The sequence below is a fragment of the Salvia splendens genome, chromosome 3 (genome assembly GCF_004379255.2).
Source record: "Salvia splendens isolate huo1 chromosome 3, SspV2, whole genome shotgun sequence".
Taxonomy (NCBI): Eukaryota; Viridiplantae; Streptophyta; class Magnoliopsida; order Lamiales; family Lamiaceae; genus Salvia; species Salvia splendens.
Window position 1 is genome coordinate 473826 of NC_056034.1, and position 22179 is coordinate 496004.

Sequence of the window (22179 nt, forward strand, 5' to 3'; positions counted from 1 at the left end):
CTTGGTGTATTTTCTGTTGTGTAGATAAAAAAAAAAAAAAAAAAAAAGAAAGTCGTGAATGCACACGAGATCTCAGGGTACACCGCCTTTCGGATTACTCTGTTATCAAAGAAGGAAAGGGTCAGGAAGTTCAGCCGGGTTTGAAATTCAACAGGATTCGCCGAGTCCAATCAGAGATAACCCATTGTTTGAGAATAGTGACAGTGATCTGGAAGCTGAGTCGATGGCCGACAATAATAACAACAACGCTGTCCCACCACCCGTTGTGAGGTTTGGCGACACTCTTAGATCGGGAATTGAGTACCCCGGAGAGTTTGCTTATGCGAACAACAACATCAACATTCCACCTCACTACATTAGTTTGGTGAATGGGGGGAATCTTTTCCATGGACGGGATGATGAAGACCCGATGAGCCACCTCAATGCCTTCTACGAGTTGACGAACTCTCACAGACCCCCGAATGTGGAACACAATCTGATCAAGAGGGTCTTATTCCCATTCTCTCTGAGGGAGAAAGCAAGAGCTTGGTATGACTCTATACCGGGCTACAACATTGAAACATTCCAAGAGTTGAAGACGTTGTTCCTCTTAGAATATAATTCCCCGATGAAGATCGAGAAATTGAGAGAAGAGATCACTTCTTTCCATCAAAAGTATGATGAGTCCTTTGCAGAAGCTTGGAAGAGATTCACAGACCTGATAAGGAAATGCCCGAGCCATGGTCTAGCTCCGGGGCATGACCTTTTGAAATTCTACAAGGGACTCAACAATGAAGGCACGGGACTAGTTACTGCAGGCTCTAATGGAAACCTGGATGACTTAACGCATGAGGATGTGAGAGCCTTATTCCAAAGGTTGGCTAACAATCAACGGAACTGGCACAACCCAAGGAGAGCAGCAGAGAAAGGAGGAGACACATTCGGTGCTACAAAGGATGCAGAGAGAGTATCTGCAATTGAAGCTCAATTGGCAGATATAAGCACCCAGATGTCGTCGATGACAAAGGCAGTGAAATCGCTGCAACTGACTCCTCAACCCAAAGCAGTGGCAGTGATGAGATGTGGATTGTGTCAAGGAGGGCATCATACTGATCAATGTTCTAGTCTTCAAGGACCACCAATCGAGGATGTGAACTACATTGGCAACAATTGCCAAGGGTTTAACCAAGGCAACCAATACAGCAATCAGCAGAATTGGAGGCCTCAGCAATCGAACTGGAATCAAAGTGGTCCTAGCAACAACTCGGGGAACCAATGGAGGACAAACACTCAACCCCCGGGTTATGAGAAGAAGCCATCGGTAGAAGATCAATTGGGACAGATACTCTCCTTCATGACCAAGAGTCAAAAGGAGAATGAGAGCTTCAAAGAAAGGACGGTAGAGAAGTTTGGTCAGATGGAGGCTACATTGAGGAATCTCGAGACTCAAATTGGGCAGATTGCTACAGCATCTCACACAAGAATCCCGAATACCATCCCAAGCAATACGGTGCCTAATCCTAAGGGCTATGAGCAGTGCAAGGCAGTTAAGCTAAGAAGTGGTCGCGAGTTAGGTTCGACACCATTAATTGACGGCCAAGGTACTTCCGGCATCTCACACGCGGGGGCGGATGAGATGTTAGGCTTGCATTCCTCGCACGCACGGGCGGACGAGGTATGTAAGGGAGGTCCCAAGTTGGTGCAGGGTGCCCAACATGGTCAAGTTCAGGCTGCATCTGGCAGCAAGAAGTATGGTGAAGAATCCGATTCAAGTGGAAAAATTCGAGTAGAGAAGGATATCCGCAAAAAGATCCCGCTAAGTCCGGCAATGGACCCGAAGTGTCCATTTAATTTTCCAGATTTTATCCCCCCGCCTCCTTTCCCAATCGAGAAGAAGAAGACAAAGAAAATAACTCAAGAGAAAGGACTCGATTGGATGATGAGTATCATTAGGAAAGTCAGAGTAGATGTGTCCTTAGTGGATTTGTTCCTACACTTTCCTAAATTCTCCAAGTTTTTTAAGGACCTTATCGCAAAAAAGGAGAAGATACAAGAGGATGGTGTGGTGAGATTGAGCGCATTTTGCTCACAATTGGTGAAGGGGAAGATACCTGCGAAGAGACGAGACCCTGGGAGTTGTGTGATCCCATGTGAGATGGGAGATAAAAAGTTCCCAAAGTGCCTACTTGATCAAGGCTCGGGAATATCATTGATGGCTCTGAAGACGGCGAGGTCAATCGGTCTACAAGCGAGGATTGAGTCAATCGATATTGAGCTACAATTGGCGGATCACTCAATTGTGAAGCCACTAGGGATCATCAAGGATGTCTTGGTGAAGGTGGACAAGTTTGTACTCCCGGTCGACTTTATTGTCCTAGAGATGGAAGAGGACAAGGACATGCCTATCCTCTTTGGTAGGCCATTCTTAGCGACCGGGGATGTTGTGATTAAGACCAAGACAAACACGGTGGTGTTTCGAGTAGATGGTGAAGAGCTGGTGATCAAGCAAGAGAAGGCGGGGAAGCGCCTATTGGAGCCTGGATAGAGGTAGACAAGGATGAAGAAGGTCGAGCCAACGACTATAAACAAAGGCGCTGATTGGGAGGCAACCCAAGTTTTTTGTTTTTATTTTTGATTTCATATGTTGGAGGTTTTGTTTGCTCAATTCTTTCCTCCAACATTTTTTTTGAATTGAGTGTTTCTTTTTGTAGTTTTTGTTTTTTTTTTTTTTTTTTTTTTTGTAGGAGCAACTGGGAGTTAGGATTGGAGCTTAGGAGGAAGCACACCTGCAAAGGATTTTTACACCCACCCTCCCACCCGAATGCACTATGGACGTTATGCCAAGTTTGGGGGAGTTTCCTTTCCCTTTACTTTATTTGTCTTCTTTGCATGCATTGAGGACAATGAAGCATTCAAGTTTGGGGGGGTTATGAATGATTTGTGATGCATGATGCATGTTTTTTTTGGGTGTATTATATGCTAAAATGTTTTGAATCTATGTATTTGACGGATGCATGTTAGATCTTCGGCTTTCTGGTTGGGAAATTTTACTTAATTTTACTTGAACTTTGAAGCTTAGGATGAATGGAATGGGTGCATGAATCTATTTGAAAAGCATGTCGTGATTACATCCGATTTCTTGAGTTGAGGAGAGTGTGAAAATCGCATGACTTGTGGAAATTATGTTGGATTGATTTGCTTATCAAGTGAAGTGCTTGCGTTCGTTTGTGTTAACGATTTGGGAGGATAAGGCACTAGGATGAACTCCATGGCCAAATGATCACATGCCTAGTCCATCAAATGATCCCCTAGAAGCCACCTTGAGCTTAATTTCTTATTCTTTGTGTAAACACTTAGCCAAACACTTAGCCACTGAAATAAGCCTAATTTTAGCCTCATCGATAGACCTTGCTACTATTTGGGTGCTAAATACAAGTTGAGCTTTGTGGTTTGAGTTTGAGTGTGGGTGGTGAATTGTAAAGAGTAGACATTTCTAGACTTGATAGAAGGTGAAAAGAATGAAGTTCTAAGAAAAAAAAAAACAAGAAAAAGAAAAAGACGACCTCCAAATTCACAAAAGTCGAGGTCTTTACAAAAACAAAAAAAAAAAGGAATAAGTTGATGAAATAAAGATAGAGCTTCTATGTTTGTTTGTGTAATCTCGTCTGGAATAGATCTCAAGTTTGGGGGAGTGTGGGTTTGGTTGTAATTTTTCGTTGGTTAATCTTTGGAAGGAAGTTGTAGGAGGGAAGATTTTGGCACTCAAATGTGTGGCCTTTGAGCTCACTATCCATACTTATCCTACCTCGTCCCTAGCCCCATTACAACCTTGAAATAAGACCTTGGACCTTATCGTTGATGCTTGTGGATGTTGTGTAAAGAACTTGGTAGAGTTAAAGAGGTTCGATTTGAAATCTGTGAGTCTATGTGGTTAGTATTGCTTAATGAGTCAATGATGATGGTTTGAGTTGTTTGATCGCATGCTTGGACTTATTTTGAAGTGCATCTTGACTTGAAGTTCTAGGGGGATGAGTGATTGTTCTTGAGAGTGGGAAATCTCGATTGGAAATGTCGGGGGTTTAGTTCTTGTCACTCACGTCCCTACATGATTCTTGTTGATGAAAATCTCTTTGCGGGTTAGACTTGGTTGAGTTTTTGTGCTTAAAATGTATCTTGCTCGGGGCGAGCAAGAGCTTAAGTTTGGGGGTATTTGATGCGAAGCATATTTCTTATACTTTTCCCCCCTAAACTACACACTTTCCATGTACTTGTAACTCATCAAAGTGTATTTGTAGGGAAGTTTAGGAGAGTTGGAAGCTGGAAGTTCGCAGGTGAAATGGGCAAAGCATGCAGAGATAAGGAATTCGCCCGGTCGGGCGATTCTGAGCTTCAAAAACGCCCGGTCGGGCGTTACGCATGAGGATTCCAGAAAGTTCGCCCGGTCGGGCGATTATTGACGACACAAAACGCCCGGTCGGGCGTTTCCCCACGATACCTCCAGTAGCACTTCGCCCGGTCGGGCGTTTCTACCCTTTGAATTCGCCCGGTCGGGCGTTTCAGTCGCGCAACTGCGATTTGGCAGTTTAGTCGACGGTTGAGTATAAAAAATAAGCGAAAAAGGAATCAGATGGGGGGGGAACGAGACAGAGAAGAGAGACAGAGGGAGAGAAAGGAGGAGAGGAAGAAGAGAAGGAAGGCATTCCGGCCATTATTCCGACCATCCATTCCCGAATCCCGACTCCACTCGACGAGAGCATCACACCTATGGTTTTATTTCTACATTCTACCATGTGTATAGGCTAGGCTCTCTTTGTTGCTCCGAGTTGTAATCTAGGCTTGTGTATTTGTTTTAACACCTTGAATCGTATGTTTGATACCAACAATGTGTTTGATAATTAAAATGCTACGTTTTTGGCTAATGATGTAGTGTTGTTAAATCTTAACTATTGTCTCTTTAACATAGCTTAGGATTGATCGTTTGTTGGTATGCTTTCGATTTAGAACTGTTCAGGGGATAAATTGATAGTGGATTAGGTAAGTGATTATAGTAGACGACATTTATTCCCGCGCATCCGCAGGAATTAAATGTCGTTGAAAGTTGGTTCATGGAACAAGTGTTCAGCTGACTGTGAACTATACGTCGTAGACATGTTCAGTGCACGCGATTAGGTTGATAATTATAATCCCGTCGTATGTTTCGTTGTAAATGGTGTAAAACAACGCAAGCTTAGTGAGCAACTTGGAGTGACCTGTCTTTCTCGTGTCAAAAATCTCATTTTAGTAGCTTAATTTAGTTAACCATCTCAAAATCAAAACAAAATCTTTATATGCTTTGTGTAGTCATATTAAGTGTAAGCAATCTTGCCTCCCTGTGGATCGACACTTGAAATACTACTACGATACTGTATTATTGCAGTAGTGTAGTATTATTAGAGTTAAAATAATTGAACTTGATAATCTTTATACATTGATTAAGAACTCTAAAATATCACATCATGAGGTCTCACCACCTAGTGACATAATATTAATACTCTAAATTTTATTTATAAATTGGGTTTTAATTAAGACCACACAATTGTATGACCCCTTCCTTTGTCACACTATTTTATTTTTTACCTTATATACTTGGTTTCAGAGAAGGAAAGTTTGTTAATACTAGTATAGTACTACTACTTTTTAATTAATTTACAACTTTTTAAAGATATCAAGTAACATTATCATATAAGCTAATTACAGTTTGTAATCTAATCTAATCTATTAACAAAATTATCCACATAATTGTATGTGTACACATTTTTTTGTTCTTCTTCTTGGGTGACGGTCTGACGGAATTATTATTATTACATAAAATATATACTACTATTAATTTATTACTGCATATGATAGTAGTAACTAGTAGTAATAAACAATTATATGTACATGAACTGTGGCGCCAATAATGCAACAAAGAAGTAGTACTAATCTTTAATAATTATGGGTTGTGTTCAATCATGTGGACATTGGTATTCCACTTTCTTATTCACTATTTAGTTTTAAATCTTATTCATGTGCCTATATTAGAAAACAATTTATAGACCAAAATGTAGTAGTATTAATTATTAACTGATTTGTACATATGCCTAACAAATAGTTTTTGCAATAAGACACTTTCTCTCTCACATACACGTCTTATCAAGTTGAACTATACCAATTTGTTATATATTGGTTGATGTCATTAATGTTTATTTAATCAATTTAGATTAAATATGCTATATTCAAACAATTAGTAGTAACAATTATGAGTATCTAATTTTGGCTTATGTAATCAATGCCACTTTCAACCTATCAAGATGACTCATATTTAAGTTGAAGATAAGCAAAATGGGCCCTCCAACCATTGTAATAATTTATTTACATGAGATAATGCAAAATTGATTAGGCAGCAATAATACCTAACACCCTTGTCTCACTCCTATTCCCAAATTATTTAATTATAACTTTGTATTAAACCTAAAAGCCAAGCATCCCAACCTCAAATCAACCATTTTTATTTCTTTATATATACAATATAATGTTTGCTTCATCATTCTCTCCACTAAGTCCCCACAAACTTACAAAGAAAAGGACCAACCACATTTCTTCTTCTTCGTCTTCTTCTTTCTCATCTTCCCAAAACCTATATGATTTCATGGCTATAGCCATAAGTTTATCGACCGGTGTTTCGTCTTCTATTCTCGTATTTACCCGCGATCCGATCAAACGGGCTTCGAGGGGTAGTTTGGTCATGATGTGTGCCGCCGGTCCCATGCCAGCTGGCATCCAGATCAGGTCATATGATCACAACAAGATCAAGGTAAGATCATTTTCAATAATTCACATGAATTTTGTTCTATAGTTCAAGTTAATTTACAACTTAATATTTGTTAAAACTCTTTCTCTTTTCACATGATTAATCATAGGTGTTTGAAGATAAATTAAATGGTGTAGTTTGCTACAAAGATGCAAATGGAGAGATGATTTGTGAAGGATACGATGAAGGCCCTCGTTTTTCCCAACGAATTTCTTGTGATTCAAGGTAACATAATAGTGTTAATTTGTCACAACGCAAGACTCGAAAATTATTCAATTTGTCGACAATTTTTTAGTAACTCGACTTGTATTTGACTCGATTATTTCATCATGTGACAGTGGAGATGCTGAGATAGTAGACTTGCTTCAGAGATGCTGGCTTCATGAATCTGATGAAAAAGAGCTGACTATATTTTGACATCATAGAAATACTAAAGTTTTTGAGGAATTAGAAGATGTTTTGTATATTGATAACAAGAATTATTAATCTTCAGAAACAGAATATAATGTGGATGAAATCCAGAAATCTATGAAATCATGTATTTCTTTCTTGATTTTTCATTTTGGGAATTCGAACGTACATGTAAATGAAGGTTTTTGTTAACTTGTTTGTTAGTAGCTCGAGCTCAATATACAAATGACTTGTTTAGTATTGAGCTCACAATTTAAACCCCGAGGCTTAAGCTCGACTCGTTAATTATACTCGTTAATTATAGGGATATTGGTCGCTAAAAAGTGGTAAAAGATGCATAGATCTGCAAAAGCAGATTTGCAACTTCATGGCTGAAAACAGAGCAACACACAAAATGAATGTGTACAATGGGACTTGCATATATTTTTCCCTGAAAAATATGAATTCTACCACTAAACAAGATTCAAATGGCCACTGCTTACAAAAGAATATAGAAATGGAGAAAAATAGATATACAAAAAAAAAATGAAGTGAGCTTCAAAATATACAAGCAAATGAGGTTTCTTCACTAAGCAGAGGGCATATAATCATGTGCGGTATTCTGTGACTGTGACTTCTCTTCAGCCATCTCCGTCTGCGACTGGCTACGAATGATCATAGGAGGTGACCATTGATCTGGGACCATCAAGAAATACGTTGTCATGGCCTTCCTGAATCTCCTCTTGTACTGCTTCGGAGAGATCACGGTTGGTGAGGCGTTCTTGGGCCCGCCAAGAATGCCCGACGCCTTCACCCATGTCTCGAGATGCTTGTCCCATGTGTACTGTCTCATGAAGTCGATGATCCCAAGGACAAGCTCGTGCTTCTGTTCGTCAACCCCGACTAGTAGCGAGTAGTCCATCACGTCTATGGACTGCAGCCAGAGATGGGAGGAAATGAACATGTAAGTAAAGGCAGTGTGACTTCGTTAACGATAAGGAGAGAAGATGAGAAACTTACAGCGAGAAAAGCAGTGTCGTTCCACACTGCTCTTTCTAGTACTCGTTTGGCTTTGTTTCCGACAAATATGGGAGATGTGGGCATTGCTTCGATCAAGTTCTGGTCCAACAACACCTTATTACTTCCGGAAGAATCAGGATTGTATCGCGATCTGGATGAACCTTTGAGATCGTAGAGACGTGTCATGTTTCTTCCGAATAGTAGATTCTCCATCACCAACACGTCCATTTTGGTTTCCTTCCCTCCTTTTAGATGTTTTGAAGATACCTTTTCGAAGGAAACAACATAGAATTCAAACATGATGTTAAATTTACCACAAAATATCATACTTCATTCATCGATAAAGATTCAGTTTTTTGGATGGAGATATACCTGATAGATACCGAGGATCTTTGCCAGGCAGGTTGGGCTTCCTGTTCCGATGGACTCAGACAGGTACTTGAAATAGCCCGGAGCGAACTTGATGAACGACTCCAGCTCAGTCTTCGTCACTTGCTTGATTATGAACCGGTCATCCAAAGTTTTTGCAAAGAAGACGTTGCTCTTCCCACCTTGGGCGCCCCACTTCTTGCAACGGCTAAGGGATCTAACGAAATCCATCTCCGATGGGCAACATATCCTCCTCAATGCATCAAAACGTTTTGCATAGTAACATGTGACCGTGTATTTGACCTTCCCAAGGGGGCCATCATCGGTAAAGGACACTCTGGCGTGCAACGCTTTTGTATATGAGACCGGGTCCGAATTCAAGGAATTGCGGAAACTCATCAACATGCTCTCTTCTCCGGATCCAAGACTTTTGTACGATTCCAGCATCACCTCGTCCAACGATGAAAATGACTGAAAGGAGGACCCGGCATCAAGGGATTGCATTGAAAAAAAAGATTCTGCAGTGTCCCTAGATTTTTCAGGCTCATCAGAGATTTGGCCAAAGTAATCATGCGAAACGAGAGCATACGATATAAGACTCGTTGGCTCATCATCATAAACTGGGATGACAGTTTCGTTTATCCCCACGGGGAGAAGCAACCTGGCCCCACCTTGGAGTTCGGGGTCCTGAAACGAGGAGATGTATACTGGATCATATCCACCCAACACATCCAGCTTCAAGTCCAAGCCCGAGCAATTCTTGCTTGGTGATCTGTGGTAGATGGAAAATGGTGTGGTCAGCCAGCTCTCAGAGTCATCCACATCACCAGAATTATTGGTAGATAAGAAGGAAGGCAACTCCTCTCTGTCATATTCCATATCCAACTTGTCAAATCCTCTGACAGCAGATGAAGTATCGACTTCAGTTAACTCTGGCACGCTGCACTTTATCTGGACTCCTACACCAGGATTACTCTCACCAGTCCACGCGGCATCAAGAGTATCCGACAAAGATATAGGAGTTTGACCATCTAAGAGAGCTTTATGTACATTGACGCTCGAAGCCAGAGCATCCGATTTATCAGCAGACCTTACTTCATGAGAGGGTTCAAGAGGGTTCTGATCTCCATGATTCGGATTTGAGGATAAATCAGTTCTTTGGGGAATCACCTCGAGGTGATTGTAGAGCAGACCGACCTTGCCATGATCGGGATTTTCTTTGAGCTTTGCATCGGCAGCAGCCGACACCAAACTGCTTAAAGTATTACTGGTTGGAACTAGTACATTTACATCTTGAAGTCTCTCAGTTTCACAGAGAATTTTCTGAACGGCCTCTGAAGTGGAAACCTCCACCTTATTTGGTTTGTTACTAGAATCTAGACTGGCTGCGTATATCAGGCGCTGGTCCCACACATAAGACTGAAAAGCTAGCTCTCTGCGCAGCCGATTGAGCTCGAGAATATCAATGAGAGGTTGCCCTATTCTTGCCTCCCTTCTCATGATTTTCCGGAGCATTTCCTGCCAAAAAAAAGGATATTAATCACATGAAAATTGCTTTGTAAATGAAACTCTTGATTTGAAAATGATCCCTAACCTCAAACATTGACTTTTCCTTCTGCAAGAGCCCTTCTAGATCTATAATCAGGTGCCTAGATTCATGAACATTCACAACACCGTTCATCGCACCTGCACTGCTTTTTCTTTCTGCCAAAAGACGTAGAGCATTGAGAACTTCAGAGAAGAGGAGCTCAGCACGCCCAACCACCTGTGAGACAGTTAGAAAGTGTAAATGAAAGGATATTTGGCATATCTAAAGAGACAAGAGATCCCGAAGGAATAAAAAGAGAGAATGACATTTGTTTCACCTCATTCATTTCTTTTTCTATCCACTCCTGATTTTTGTAGTTGAAATCAAGTTTTGAGGGAGGTAGGTACACCGAATGAACATCAATCGACGCATAACGAAAGCAAGCAACCATTTGCCCGAACCTGCATCAGCCAAGCAAGTAGACTTGGTTGATAAAATAGATCCAATATGCTCGAGAGGCAGTGGTAAATATGTATGGAACACGAGAAATGGATCATACCCATAAAATCGAAGACAGTCCCTATGCAAAGAATGGCCACAACTGGCCACTCTACTCGCAGCTGCATGGTTCGAAAAGCTTAGCTCCAAAAACTTTCCAAATGACAACCCCCATGCAGCATCCGACATCAAAACACGCCTAGTTGCAGGCGGATATCCATTAGCCCTGGGACATCTCAAGCAACGGTGCCACATCCAAATCTTCCCTTCCCGTTCACCAGGTAAAATTATTTCAGGTAGTTTTTTCACTGAAATTGTCAGAGTACCTTGTCTATGAGTGTAGCACTGGACATGAGCCTCGGAAGCCATCTCACATGAACGGCATACAAAACTCTGTTGCATATGGTAGACACGTCAGTAAGACTGAAAATTTTGTCTTCAGTTTGAAGAGAGAGAGAGAGAGAGATACCTGATCGAATAAATGATCCCGCAGATAACGGCCCAATGGCTTGTCAAAGCTACCATAATATTTGATCCGGAACAAATGTGATCTTTCGCAGACAGTCCCCTTCCATACACATCTCGATGACAATGAGACTAAGATGCTTTGATGATCTGACGGAGAAGGTGGAAATTCTTCTTTCAGAGCAGGTTGTTCATCAGAAATTTTGAGAGCATCCGTTTGTAAAGATGTTAGATTTGAGCCATTACTCTTAGAATCTATAATTTTGACATTTGAATCTCCAAATTGATTAGAGGAGTGGATATCTGCCGCTGCAACAGAAAGTCCGTTTAACTCACTAGGTTTTGCCTCAATGGACAGGCCCAAGTCTAGAATAGCTTGATCTTCAGCAGACAATGGATTCGAGGATGAATGCTGATCCACGCAAGATGATATTGGAGGCTCACCATATTGAGAGCTTAAAGGAGCAGGGATATTATGCGTGTCTGAATATTCATGAATCGATGCAATCGTTTCCCTGATTAGATCTGAAGGGGGTAAAGTATTTGATCTCTGTAGATCACCAACAGATTGAGGTCCGGGAGTTTTATCACCAGATGGAACTGAAAAACCAGGTACCGTTGAGATGGATCTGTCGATTGTCGACTGCTTATCTGGTAGTGCAACTGTGATAGGAGAGTTCAATGGAAGTGCTGGCAAAGAGGCACCTTCATCAGCAAGAAAAGACGTCTCCAGAGCCAAGTGATAAGCTGCAAAAACTCCATACTGTACGACATGCTTCACTTTCTTCAATTCATCCCCACTGGCACCTCGAAGTATTATCTGAAGAAAATAAACAGCCACAATACCCCTAAGAGAGCTAAACTTGAATACTGAATTTTCAAAATGATAAATCTGTCACAAACTTACAGTGCATCCTTGTGGCTTGGGGCAACCTTCGAAATACATCAGAGTCTTCACCAGCTTCTTTCCAGCCTGGCCAGCACTACCGTGCTCTTCCGTAAATCTCATTACATTGAACATGTCACAATAACCCACCTTCTCTGATGATAGGTGATCAATTGAAGGAACGATTTGGGCACCAGTACAACGGGCTATACGCTCCAGAAGTGGTCTTTTAATATTCAGAACAAGTGATATTTCTTTCGCGAGAAGGTACTCCTGGGCGTAGCGCGAAACAGATTTCTCAACCAGAAGAATATTAGGAGTGTGCACACTTATCTTTGCAACAGCCATCTTCAGATGATCCATTTCCTGTTGAACAGTCAAATGTTAAACTCAATGACCAAGGAAAATATAAGCTTAGATTTAAATAAAGTGAAGTCAATAATACTGCCTGTTGTAACAGTGTATCAAAGCTTGAAAGAGCATTAGAAACCCGCTGGTACTCAAGTACCCCTCCAAGGATCACTAAGCGAGGCTTCTCAACTCTTGATGTCATCCGTCGATGAGCCACATTTTTCTTGCACACAACTCCTCTGACCACCAAACTGTAAGGTAAAATTGTCACCATCCGAGGAATACAAAATAATGTAACAGAATATAAACACAAGAATGATGTTCTACTTTCAACCTCCAAAATCCTCTACATTGAGTCATTGACTGAAATCTAAATATACCTAAAGGTATAGGTTTATTATAGGAAGGGGCATATTTCAGAAATACTGAAGCAGTAGAGGAAAGAAGAACATGGTCCATAAATCCCATGTTCTATGATGATTCGGTATTCATAATCACCAGCTTCGTCTCTTTGTTGAGTTTGACTTTAAAAAAAATTTCACCTTTTTCATTACCCTGTTTGCTTTCATCTCAGTGGAAATTAAAGAAAATCACACACAGAGAAAATATTTACTAACCATTTGCAAGCTGGTTAAAGTATTTACCTCTCACTTCGAAGCCCTGAAGCTAAACATTTTACTTTGACATATCCCCCTGGGTCCATTTGTCCCCCCTGGCTCATATCTGGTTTTAAAAATGTGGCAGCCTCCCATGACAAGGCAATGATTATTTCCAACCAACTCTCTTTGTCATTTTCATCCTCTGAAAGAAGATTATCTACTTGCAAAAGTTGAGCTACTAAAGCCCGAAAATGGCCTTCGACCACACTCTTCATGGCTCTCTTATGCTCCTCGATTGATTTCTCCCGACTACGAAACTCCCCACTCCCAGAGCTGCTTGAATTGTTCAAATATCCCCATTCTCCAGCAGCATCCCCATCACCGTCATCCTCGAATACAAGTGCTTCCCTTTCATCATCTTCATCTTCAGGCTCGGGAGGGAGCCACAAAACTCCATTGTTTTCAAAATCAACAGGCTCTGTATTTACGTCTTCTGCCACATATAGAGAAGAAGGTGCCTCACATTCATCACCAATATCGTGTTCAGCATCTTTTTCAGCAATCTGCTGTGATTCTTCAGAGTTTCGGGAATTAAGACTATATCGCAAAGGGGAGCTGGTCGTACTTTTTGAATCAACAGCATCTCCATCAGGATGAACTTTACGTGAGTTGTAATCACTGTTGATATCCTCGAATTTAACAGGACCATAGTAGCCATTAACCTGGGAGAAGTCACTAGCTATGGGACCTAACTGAGATATTCCAAATTCATCATCCTCGTCATCACTCCTGTTAAACAAATAATGATGAGAAATACTATCAACCAAATATTGATTTTCAATGCTTAAACTCACGTGAATAAATATAAGCACTCAACAAAACAATTGAGCATAACTACACTACACTAATATTTTCACCACAATTAACTATTTCATCCGAAATAAAATATCATGCCTCTAATCTATTCAAGCTTTATAAAATCTCTTGAGACACTCAAAGAAACATGCTATCTATGAAATTAATAAAGGAAGATCAGAAATAACCTGTTTCGGAAATAATCAAATTGGTCATCAGACAGGTTTTGCTCCTCCGTGACATTGATCTTTGCTGCTCCAACATTTTGCCTATCTAAATCTGCTTCCATTGAGAGTGATTGCATCGGGGTGGGGCCAGCAGACTGTGGTACTGACACAAATGTAGTGCTACTACCACAGGTGCCACTAGATCTGGTGCTAAGAAAACTGGTTGTTGATGGAGAAGTACAGCTGGCATCGGGTAGGTCCACTTGAAGCCCATCATCAACAGCTACACTCAACTCTTTTCCCCATTGATCTTTCGCACTTTGCTTGAAACAGTAGTTGCAGACCCTAATCTTATCTCGCTCTTCTAATGAAATCTTTGGCTCGCTATGTCCAACAGGAAGCCAATTCGAAGTACACTTGGCACAGAAAATCCTACCACATAGACGACAATGATGTCTACGATTAAACAAGGTAAACTGTGAATCACACTCATAGCATACCCTGCAACTCTGGTCGGGCATCCAGAAATCCCTCGACACATGTGCAGGCTCCGACCGCCATGACATCCAAGATTTAAACAAGCCTACCAGATCCGGAAACGTCCTATCAGGGTCATCCATCGACTCAACAACCCTCCCTTCCAACTCATTGTGATATACTCATTTCTTTCCAACTCAAACATCCATTCCCAACAACCCCTGACACAGAGAATCACAATAGATTAATAATGACTCCTCAACTTCAATACAACAAATAACCTATTAAGTAGTAACAAACTGATCCAATCTTATCAATAGATTCTACTTATAAAACACTCAATTGAAACTAAAACAGCTGCAATACACTTGATCCACTCAAAATTAAGCACAATCCCCTAATCGTTTTTCCCCCTCCCAACTTCCTTGATCAAGAACTAATAGCCGTAGCTCCCGAATTCCAGCTGGCAACTCTACCCACACAGCAGAGCAATGAAAGAAAAATAACCACAACAACTAAAACGAATCCAATATCAATCCCTCACACACAGCAGAGCAATGAAAGAAAAACGAACCTTTATACATATAACTTCCGAAGGGGAAATCCGGAGAAACACGCCGCAATCACTGGATTCAAAAAAATAATCACTCTGTATCCCCTCTGTCACACAATTCACTCTGAAAAACGCGGGATTTCGGGGAGAAACAGTTGCCCCTTCTCATTCAGCGAGTGTCAGCCCTAATTTCTTGATCCTCAAATATATGGGAAATCGGAAGTTGAATCACCAAGATTAATCGTAATTGGGGCGTGAATTAATACAACTAAGTAACTAATTTTCGAAATGATTCGTCGTGGTCAGAGATTTGCAATTGCATGATTATAATAATGGTAGGAGAAATTTGATTGAGAAGAAAGCGACTGAAACAAGCTAAGCTGTACGTAGCCATTTTCATCCCAATTTAAATAATCACAATTTGTTGATTAACACAAAATTATGAAAGCGACGGCCTATGGTTAACAGACACGTGGCTATATTCCAATTGTCGCTTAACATATATTTTCTTTTTTGCTAGATTTGAAAGCTGACTTAAATTGTTGTATCAGGCAATAAAATAAATTAGTTTTAGCGGACTGCTTCTTATTTTATAAAATAATATTTGCTTGTGTAATTGGAAATTGGAATTGATAGATTTTTCTTGATGTATAATATTTTATTATGTGTTACGTATTAATTTTGGAAAAGGGATCACAAAAATAAAGTGGAGTATATCAATTATCTTCTTGATTAGGTTATCAATTTTACTAGGTAATTTGATGAGCTGTTATTCAATTATGGGGTATTTATTTAAATGTTAATGTTAATTTCCAATTTGGGTAAATGGTCAATACTTGCTCCATTTACTCCGACCAATTACTAAATCACTTTCGGGATTTAAAATTTATAATTCAATATGTAATAATTAAGTTATGTTGCCACTACTGCCATTCACCAATTGCCACTCATTGTATATCATGTACTCTACTCGTTATGTTTTTGTTTTTAATTTCCATTTTTTAATAATTTGATTTTTATATGTAAAATCAAATTATGGTCAACTACTTTAATTTTGGGCCAAATCTCAAAAGGATTTGAAATTATGGGCTATTGAGAGCTGTAATTACCAAAATTATGTTAGAATTGTTTTGCAAAGCTACTGACCGCTTTATCATGGGCTCTAGTATAATTTAATATCCGAAAGTGAAATAACGGGTCGGCCCATCTGGTCCATGTTAAATTGGTACTCTACTTTTATTATAGAAAATTGATTAATTGCTCGAACTTTATAAAATTTTAATGACAATTCACGAATTTATAATTTTTATTAAATCATTAGTCTCAAAATGAAGTTGATTTTAAAAATAAAATGGTATTGTTCTGTTTAACATAAAAAATAAAAGTAATTTTAAATGAATAAAGTATGTATTAGTACTTAGGAGGGTCCGAATAGTCATTCGAGGACCTTGCATCGGCTGCATCGCCATCTTCTTGCTCTCAGCTTTGGGGCCGACTATGTCGTTCTCTGTTTTTGGCATATATCTACAAGTCTGTCGTTGACAAACAAATTGACCGGCGTCCCAAAAAATTGAGTCATTCTCATTTCACGAATCAAGTCGTAGAGAGGAATAAATAGGTATGACAACATTGTCACTAGGGTTTACAAGGGTCCTAAACACAAATATGAGGAGCACAAGAACCTTGGCACAAGGTCGTCATGATCAAGAGGCTGGTTTGGCTTACCAAAACAATATCTTTTATCCTTCGAGAGGCATGCACAAATCAAGGGGCACGATATACCAACTAGTCATCTATGACTTGGGGATGCTCGTTGAGGGTTTGAGTTGCCTATGAACATAAAATGCCAACTAAACATTGTTAGCAAATGCATTGCCACATGAAGTCTCATTTCTTGGCGGCACGATTTTTAAGAAAGGTTAAAAAACGTTGGCGAAAAAAGTTAGTGGAATATGAGTTCTAATTGTATATATTAGTCTTAAATAAAATGTGAGAGAAATGAGTTAGTGGAATGTAAGACTATATTACATTTATAGTAACAATGAATCACGACTCCTAATTGTGGACGGACTAAAATAAAAAAAACTGACTTATCGCGGAGAGAGGCTTATCGCGGACAGAGGGACCTGCATTTATAACACACAACAAAAATATACTACTACATCACATTGAAATTTTCCAACCGTTGATGCTGCAGTTTTATGACGTGGCGATCGTCTAAAACTCCATCGGAGCTCTACATAATTAAATAACCGTAGAGAAACTATTCCCAAAATCCGCCCATTCCCTCTTTCTCTCAATCCTGCCAGAACTTCACCAAAACCCTGCCGCCGGCGTCGTTTTCACGGCTGAATCGCACAAATTTCTGATTCCCATTCCCGCTAACCGCAAATCGATCCATCAAAAACGTGTTAATTTCACGAAAAGAGACAGATGTGGTATCGATCAGCTTCATTCATCCTCGACAAGCAGGAGCAGCAGCGGAAAGACGCCGCCGAGAGCCGCCCGCTCTCCCTTGTATCCACCGCCATGACTGAAAACCCTGGCGCTAACGTCTCAATGTACTACGAGACGCGTGCGGCGCACCACGGCGTTGTAACGAGCGATTGGCTGGCTCAGGCGCAGGCCGCCGTCGCAGGAAACGCGGACGACGCTGCTGTGGAGAACAACGCGTCCGGTGGCGAGGAGAAAGGTAAGAAGTTCTCGGTGGTTGACGAGTTTAACAATTGGCGGAAACAGCCGGAATTGGCGGAGGCTGTGGCGGCGATTAGGGCTTTGGCGTCGGTAATTCGTTCGAGCCAAGCGAAAACGATGATGGAGCTTGAAATTGAGCTTAAAAAGGCATCCGATTCTCTTAAAGTAAGCAAATTATTTCGATTTTGTCGAGCTCTTTGTTTATCCCTCATTTTATGTTATAACGTTTTTGTATTATTCCAACTGAGTTTGTAAATCTTTATCTGATTGTTTCGATAATATTAAGTGGCAAACGAATAAAATGAATCGATTAGTTAGATGATAGAATAATGAGTGGTATGGATCAACCGACCATTCGACGGATGAATTAGAGCTACAAAAAACATCTGGTTTTCATTGAAAATTGACTTCTGCTTCTATTATGCTTGAATTCCTGCAAATGAGTTTGAATGTTTCACATCTTTGACCACTTATCTAATTGTGTTTGGATCATGTGAATTGTGAAGTAGCAAATCTCTAATTTGAGTTTATTAGATTGACAGAACAATGAGTGTTGATCAGAATGACATTGATAATTTTACGAATTCTTGCAATTCTGATGCAGTCATGGGACACTACTTCAATCTCCTTAACAGCTGGTTGTGACATTTTCATGCGATATGTGACTAGAACTTCAGCTTTAGATCGTGAAGACTTCGGTTCTGCCAAGTCCCGACTTCTTGAGCGTGCTGAGAAGTTTGGGGAGATATCATATAAGGTGTTCATTTGATAGACAGTTTTGAGTTCCAAGCTTTGAATTTGTTTAAACGGATCTTTCCCATGACAGGCTCGGAGAATAATAGCTATGCTGAGTCAAGATTTTATATTCGATGGTTGCACAATTCTGGTGCATGGCTTCTCCAGGGTTGTGCTCGAAGCTCTGAGAACTGCAGCGGAGAATAAGAAACTGTTTCGAGTTCTCTGCACAGGTGTGTGCTCCTAGCATCAACTCTATATCACCTGACTTACTTCTCCACATTATCAGTAACATATTTGATCACTGTTTTCCTTTGTCCAAGTGCTTAGCAGTTAGCACTTCATAATAGTCGTATGGATTTCTTTCCTCTGAGACGAAAATAAGAAAGGAAGATAAATCTGTCAGAGGGCTATCGAAAATAATACTGGAATCATCTATTTTCCTCTAAACAAACTACAAACCTGACCATTTATGGCTTCTCAAGTCATCCATAAGCATTGCTAAAAAATGCTTGGCATTCTTTTCAATAGTATTAGTTAATGTGCATATTTTTGCAAGTAATAACTGGCTTGCTGTATGCACTTGTGAATTATGAGGATTGAGGCATACATGTTTCTTTGAGGATAGACTTTTCAGTTTAGTGTATGATATGACTCTGGAACACAGAGGGAAGACCCGACAGGTCAGGATTACGTGTGTCCAATGAGCTTGCCAAACTGGATGTCCCTGTTAAGCTCTTAATTGACTCTGCTGTGGCATATAGCATGGATGAAGTAGACATGGTACTTGTTGGAGCAGATGGTGTGGTTGAAAGTGGAGGCATTATAAACATGATGGGAACCTACCAAATTGCATTGGTTGCCAAAGCCATGAACAAGCCAATGTACGTTGCTGCTGAGAGCTACAAGGTATTATCCACCCTGACTGTGTTTCATAAATTTAGTTTGGATTATTCTGAAACATATGCATGCCCGTTCTTGCAGTTTGCACGCCTATACCCGTTGGACCAGAAAGACATGGCGCCAGCCTTACGCCCCATTGATTTTGGCGTACCAATTCCATCAAAGGTGGAGGTTGAAAGATCTGCTCGCGACTACACCCCCCCACAGTATCTCACCCTCCTCTTTACTGATCTTGGCGTTCTTACACCGTCTGTGGTAAGTGACGAGCTCATCCAGCTCTACCTATAGACTAAAACGTGCAGCTTGCTTTGGCACCACATCATTTTTTCTATTAGTTCTTCAAGATTATGGATTAGCATGTTGGTGCACATGCTGAAATTTTGCTTCAAGATTAGTCTTTTCTGAGATATTTGTGGACAGCATGATTATGTTGGAATTTTTTGAATGTATGATTGTAGTTGCACTGGATTTTTTCTTGGTGAAATAGGATTCTTTTTTTGGCATAGAAAGCATAGACATACTTTTGAGTCACATAAATAGTTATGTTAACTAGATGAATTTGTCATTTTTATGTGATGTTTTATACTATCGCCGTCTCACGTTACTTGAGTCTTTACGTTACTTGAGTCTTTTTTTGGAGCACGTAATTTAAGTAGTGTTTAGTATGGTTAAGTAGATACAAAATACAATAGAGAGATGAGAGAAGGTAAAGTAAGAGAATTAATGTGTTGTTTTTTTGCTGAAAATGACTCTTGGAAAGTTCAAAATGGAATACGAACTCAAGTAACATGAAATATTTGAAGTATAACTTTTGCACATTTTAGACTTTAGACTAGAAGAGTAACATGGTAGACCTCCTAGTGTGGTAGCTAGGTAAAATGGCTATGTACTTAAATCAAACAGAATTATTCCAAATCGTTACTTTTCTTTTTCATTTTTTCCCATAAATCAAAATTTTCGACCCAAAATTAAATTATTTACAAATTATAGTAAGTAGTAACACGAGTTCGAAATATTACTATTTCATTCTGTGTCCATAACTAATACATGAACTTTAAAGAAAATAGTACTCCACTAGTATGAAATAAGAGATGTAAGAGAGCCACAAAATACGTTTTGTTTTTTATGAGACAGTCCTTACGGCTTGATCACGATGCTCAACTCTCAAACAAATTTATATGGTCACCACTTAAACGGGTTAAAACAACATGCAAAAATAATTAAAGTGTGAAAAGATACTAGAAATAAAAATACTATATTTGTTTTATGTTAATTTCACGACTTACACTATTTATATTTTAAGTAAGAATTAAAATATTTAATTAATATATTAAAGTAAATTAAGTATTTCATCATTAAGTGATTCTCATTACACTTAAAATACTAATTTAATTCCACTGAAAAATCAATCCCAAATTAAAGATCTAAAATGAAAAGTGTGAGTAATATGAGACGGAGAGAGTATCATTTTACAACTAAAGCTTAGTTTTCTACGTTCGTTTCCCGTCAATAAAAATGTGATTAAAATCAATAAAAATTGTACAAATTACAAAATTAAAATGTGATTAAAATCAATAAAAATTGTACAAATTACAAAATTTACTGACTTTACTCAAATAAAAATATCATTTTACAAATTACATGATAACTAAAGCTCGGTTTTATACTTAAGTTTCCCCTTATAAAAAAGTGAATACAATAAATAAATCGAACTTTCATATGTATTCAATTACAAATATTGATTAAGCTCTATCTCACATTAGCTCAAAGAAAAAGAAGTAATTGTTTGATATTTTAAATATATTCGAGTCGAGCGTGAGACCCGAACGCACATGAGTGTGCCCCTTATGTAAGTTTTAAATTTAATGATAACCTAGCTAGTCACAATTTTTAAATACAAGGAAAAAAAATTACCAAGCCTAAATTATTTATGGTGTAGTATATGAGGCTACGTTTCTATACAAGCCAGATGATTTTGTGTTAAAATTCCAATCCAACATAAAAGATATGTTCGTGGTTCAAACGTACAACCACTCGAGGTCAAAAATACAGAAACTAAACTAGTTTGAAAATTTAATAGTAGTAGAAGAGAAGAAAATAGAGAACCACAAAATAATTTTAAAAATAGTCCGTACACTCTTTTAAACATCATGAAAAAACCTATTTAAAATGTGCAGAAGATATAATAAAACTTCATATAAAAACGACAAAACCCATCTTTTCCATAATAATTGTTTAATTTATTCAGCTCACGGCTGCCTCTCCATTTCTCTGTGTTCTCACAGGTCACACGATGCTTCTCGTCCTCGTACTGTATAAATTCAACTGAAATGTAAGCTTTTGAAATCATAAAATCTTCCCATTTTAAAAACACACATACACACAGTGTCACATAGTTTCAACAGATATTCATCATGCTATCACTAATGTGGAGGTCGAAGAAATGGGATTATTCGAGGAAAATTGTCTTTGGATTTTTTTCCAATAGAAATTGTTCGAGTGAAGAAAATATGAAATCAGAAGATGGAATATCTTGCCACCATTATCAATATTCTTACAATTTTCTCAATTCTTGCCACCTCTGCCACAAGCCTTGGAGTGGCAAAGAAATTTACATGTGCAGGTAATTGTTTTCGAAATAAAACCAACTAGAACGCATTAGTCTGAAACAGAGTTATTTATTTGTTTTAAATTATTCAAATATTGGGGTTTTATACATTTTAATTTTCCCACTCTAAAATATTTATTTGGAAGATATGAAGAAAATCGGGGTTTCCACGAGAAGAATCTTGGCAGCGCCGTCGCCGGTGCGAGGCTAGAGGTGTTGGAAGCGTGGTTGCGTCGGCGCCGCCGATTTTTGTGTTGGTGTAGAAAAGATTTG

At 39.2% G+C, this 22179-nt stretch overlaps 4 protein-coding genes and 1 non-coding gene across 6 annotated transcripts; 3 read left to right on the forward strand and 2 right to left on the reverse strand.

Moving 5' to 3' along the window:
• The first annotated feature begins 58 nt into the window (after positions 1 to 58).
• Positions 59 to 2524, forward strand: LOC121795172. Its single transcript, XM_042193624.1, has 3 exons — positions 59 to 312; positions 454 to 1580; positions 1704 to 2524. The coding sequence occupies exons 1-3, from the start codon at positions 59 to 61 to the stop codon at positions 2522 to 2524; spliced, it is 2202 nt and encodes a 733-aa protein (XP_042049558.1).
• LOC121797548 lies at positions 620 to 726 on the reverse strand. The gene has a single exon (XR_006049909.1). It is a non-coding gene; the product is annotated as a small nucleolar RNA R71 (small nucleolar RNA).
• Positions 2525 to 6496: 3972 nt separating the features above from the next.
• Positions 6497 to 7411, forward strand: LOC121794138. Its single transcript, XM_042192172.1, has 3 exons — positions 6497 to 6811; positions 6918 to 7033; positions 7147 to 7411. The coding sequence occupies exons 1-3, from the start codon at positions 6530 to 6532 to the stop codon at positions 7223 to 7225; spliced, it is 477 nt and encodes a 158-aa protein (XP_042048106.1). The 5' UTR covers positions 6497 to 6529; the 3' UTR covers positions 7226 to 7411.
• Positions 7412 to 7618: 207 nt separating this feature from the next.
• LOC121794137 (1-phosphatidylinositol-3-phosphate 5-kinase FAB1B-like) lies at positions 7619 to 15332 on the reverse strand. Of its 2 annotated transcripts, none has more exons than XM_042192170.1 (12): positions 14988 to 15332; positions 13958 to 14634; positions 12960 to 13703; positions 12413 to 12566; positions 11986 to 12330; positions 11083 to 11898; positions 10675 to 11006; positions 10453 to 10576; positions 10182 to 10352; positions 8591 to 10105; positions 8219 to 8485; positions 7619 to 8132 (listed from the first exon to the last, which is right to left on the reverse strand). In XM_042192170.1, exons 2-12 carry the CDS (start codon positions 14554 to 14556, stop codon positions 7788 to 7790), a joined length of 5412 nt encoding a protein of 1803 aa, XP_042048104.1. In that variant the 5' UTR covers positions 14557 to 14634; positions 14988 to 15332; the 3' UTR covers positions 7619 to 7787. The 2 variants fall into 2 exon arrangements, with proteins under 2 accessions (XP_042048104.1, XP_042048105.1); XM_042192171.1 differs by lacking the exon at positions 14988 to 15332 and having other exon boundaries at positions 13958 to 14368; positions 14437 to 14628.
• Positions 15333 to 17221: 1889 nt separating this feature from the next.
• LOC121797108 (translation initiation factor eIF-2B subunit alpha-like) lies at positions 17222 to 19850 on the forward strand. The gene is made up of 5 exons (XM_042195834.1): positions 17222 to 17825; positions 18265 to 18417; positions 18487 to 18628; positions 19063 to 19304; positions 19380 to 19850. The coding sequence occupies exons 1-5, from the start codon at positions 17400 to 17402 to the stop codon at positions 19584 to 19586; spliced, it is 1170 nt and encodes a 389-aa protein (XP_042051768.1). The 5' UTR covers positions 17222 to 17399; the 3' UTR covers positions 19587 to 19850.
• Positions 19851 to 22179: the final 2329 nt, after the last annotated feature.

What these genes read in the sequence shown, in the direction of transcription:
- LOC121795172 (XM_042193624.1), top strand. Translation starts at nt 59, where the DNA reads ATGCACACGAGATCTCAGGGTACACCGCCTTTCGGATTACTCTGTTAT. An exon ending in GGAATTGAGTACCCCGGAGA is followed by an intron (nt 313 to 453) that starts GTTTGCTTATGC and finishes GAACTCTCACAG; the next exon opens with ACCCCCGAATGTGGAACACA. An exon ending in ACCATTAATTGACGGCCAAG is followed by an intron (nt 1,581 to 1,703) that starts GTACTTCCGGCA and finishes AACATGGTCAAG; the next exon opens with TTCAGGCTGCATCTGGCAGC.
- LOC121797108 (XM_042195834.1), top strand. Translation starts at nt 17,400, where the DNA reads ATGTGGTATCGATCAGCTTCATTCATCCTCGACAAGCAGGAGCAGCAG. An exon ending in TTGGGGAGATATCATATAAG is followed by an intron (nt 18,418 to 18,486) that starts GTGTTCATTTGA and finishes TTCCCATGACAG; the next exon opens with GCTCGGAGAATAATAGCTAT. An exon ending in GTTTCGAGTTCTCTGCACAG is followed by an intron (nt 18,629 to 19,062) that starts GTGTGTGCTCCT and finishes TCTGGAACACAG; the next exon opens with AGGGAAGACCCGACAGGTCA.
- LOC121794138 (XM_042192172.1), top strand. Translation starts at nt 6,530, where the DNA reads ATGTTTGCTTCATCATTCTCTCCACTAAGTCCCCACAAACTTACAAAG. An exon ending in ATGATCACAACAAGATCAAG is followed by an intron (nt 6,812 to 6,917) that starts GTAAGATCATTT and finishes GATTAATCATAG; the next exon opens with GTGTTTGAAGATAAATTAAA. An exon ending in CGAATTTCTTGTGATTCAAG is followed by an intron (nt 7,034 to 7,146) that starts GTAACATAATAG and finishes ATCATGTGACAG; the next exon opens with TGGAGATGCTGAGATAGTAG.
- LOC121794137 (XM_042192170.1), bottom strand. Translation starts at nt 14,556, where the DNA reads ATGGATGACCCTGATAGGACGTTTCCGGATCTGGTAGGCTTGTTTAAA. An exon ending in TTTGATTATTTCCGAAACAG is followed by an intron (nt 13,704 to 13,957) that starts GTTATTTCTGAT and finishes TTTGTTTAACAG; the next exon opens with GAGTGATGACGAGGATGATG. An exon ending in AGATCCTCGGTATCTATCAG is followed by an intron (nt 8,486 to 8,590) that starts GTATATCTCCAT and finishes TCCTTCGAAAAG; the next exon opens with GTATCTTCAAAACATCTAAA.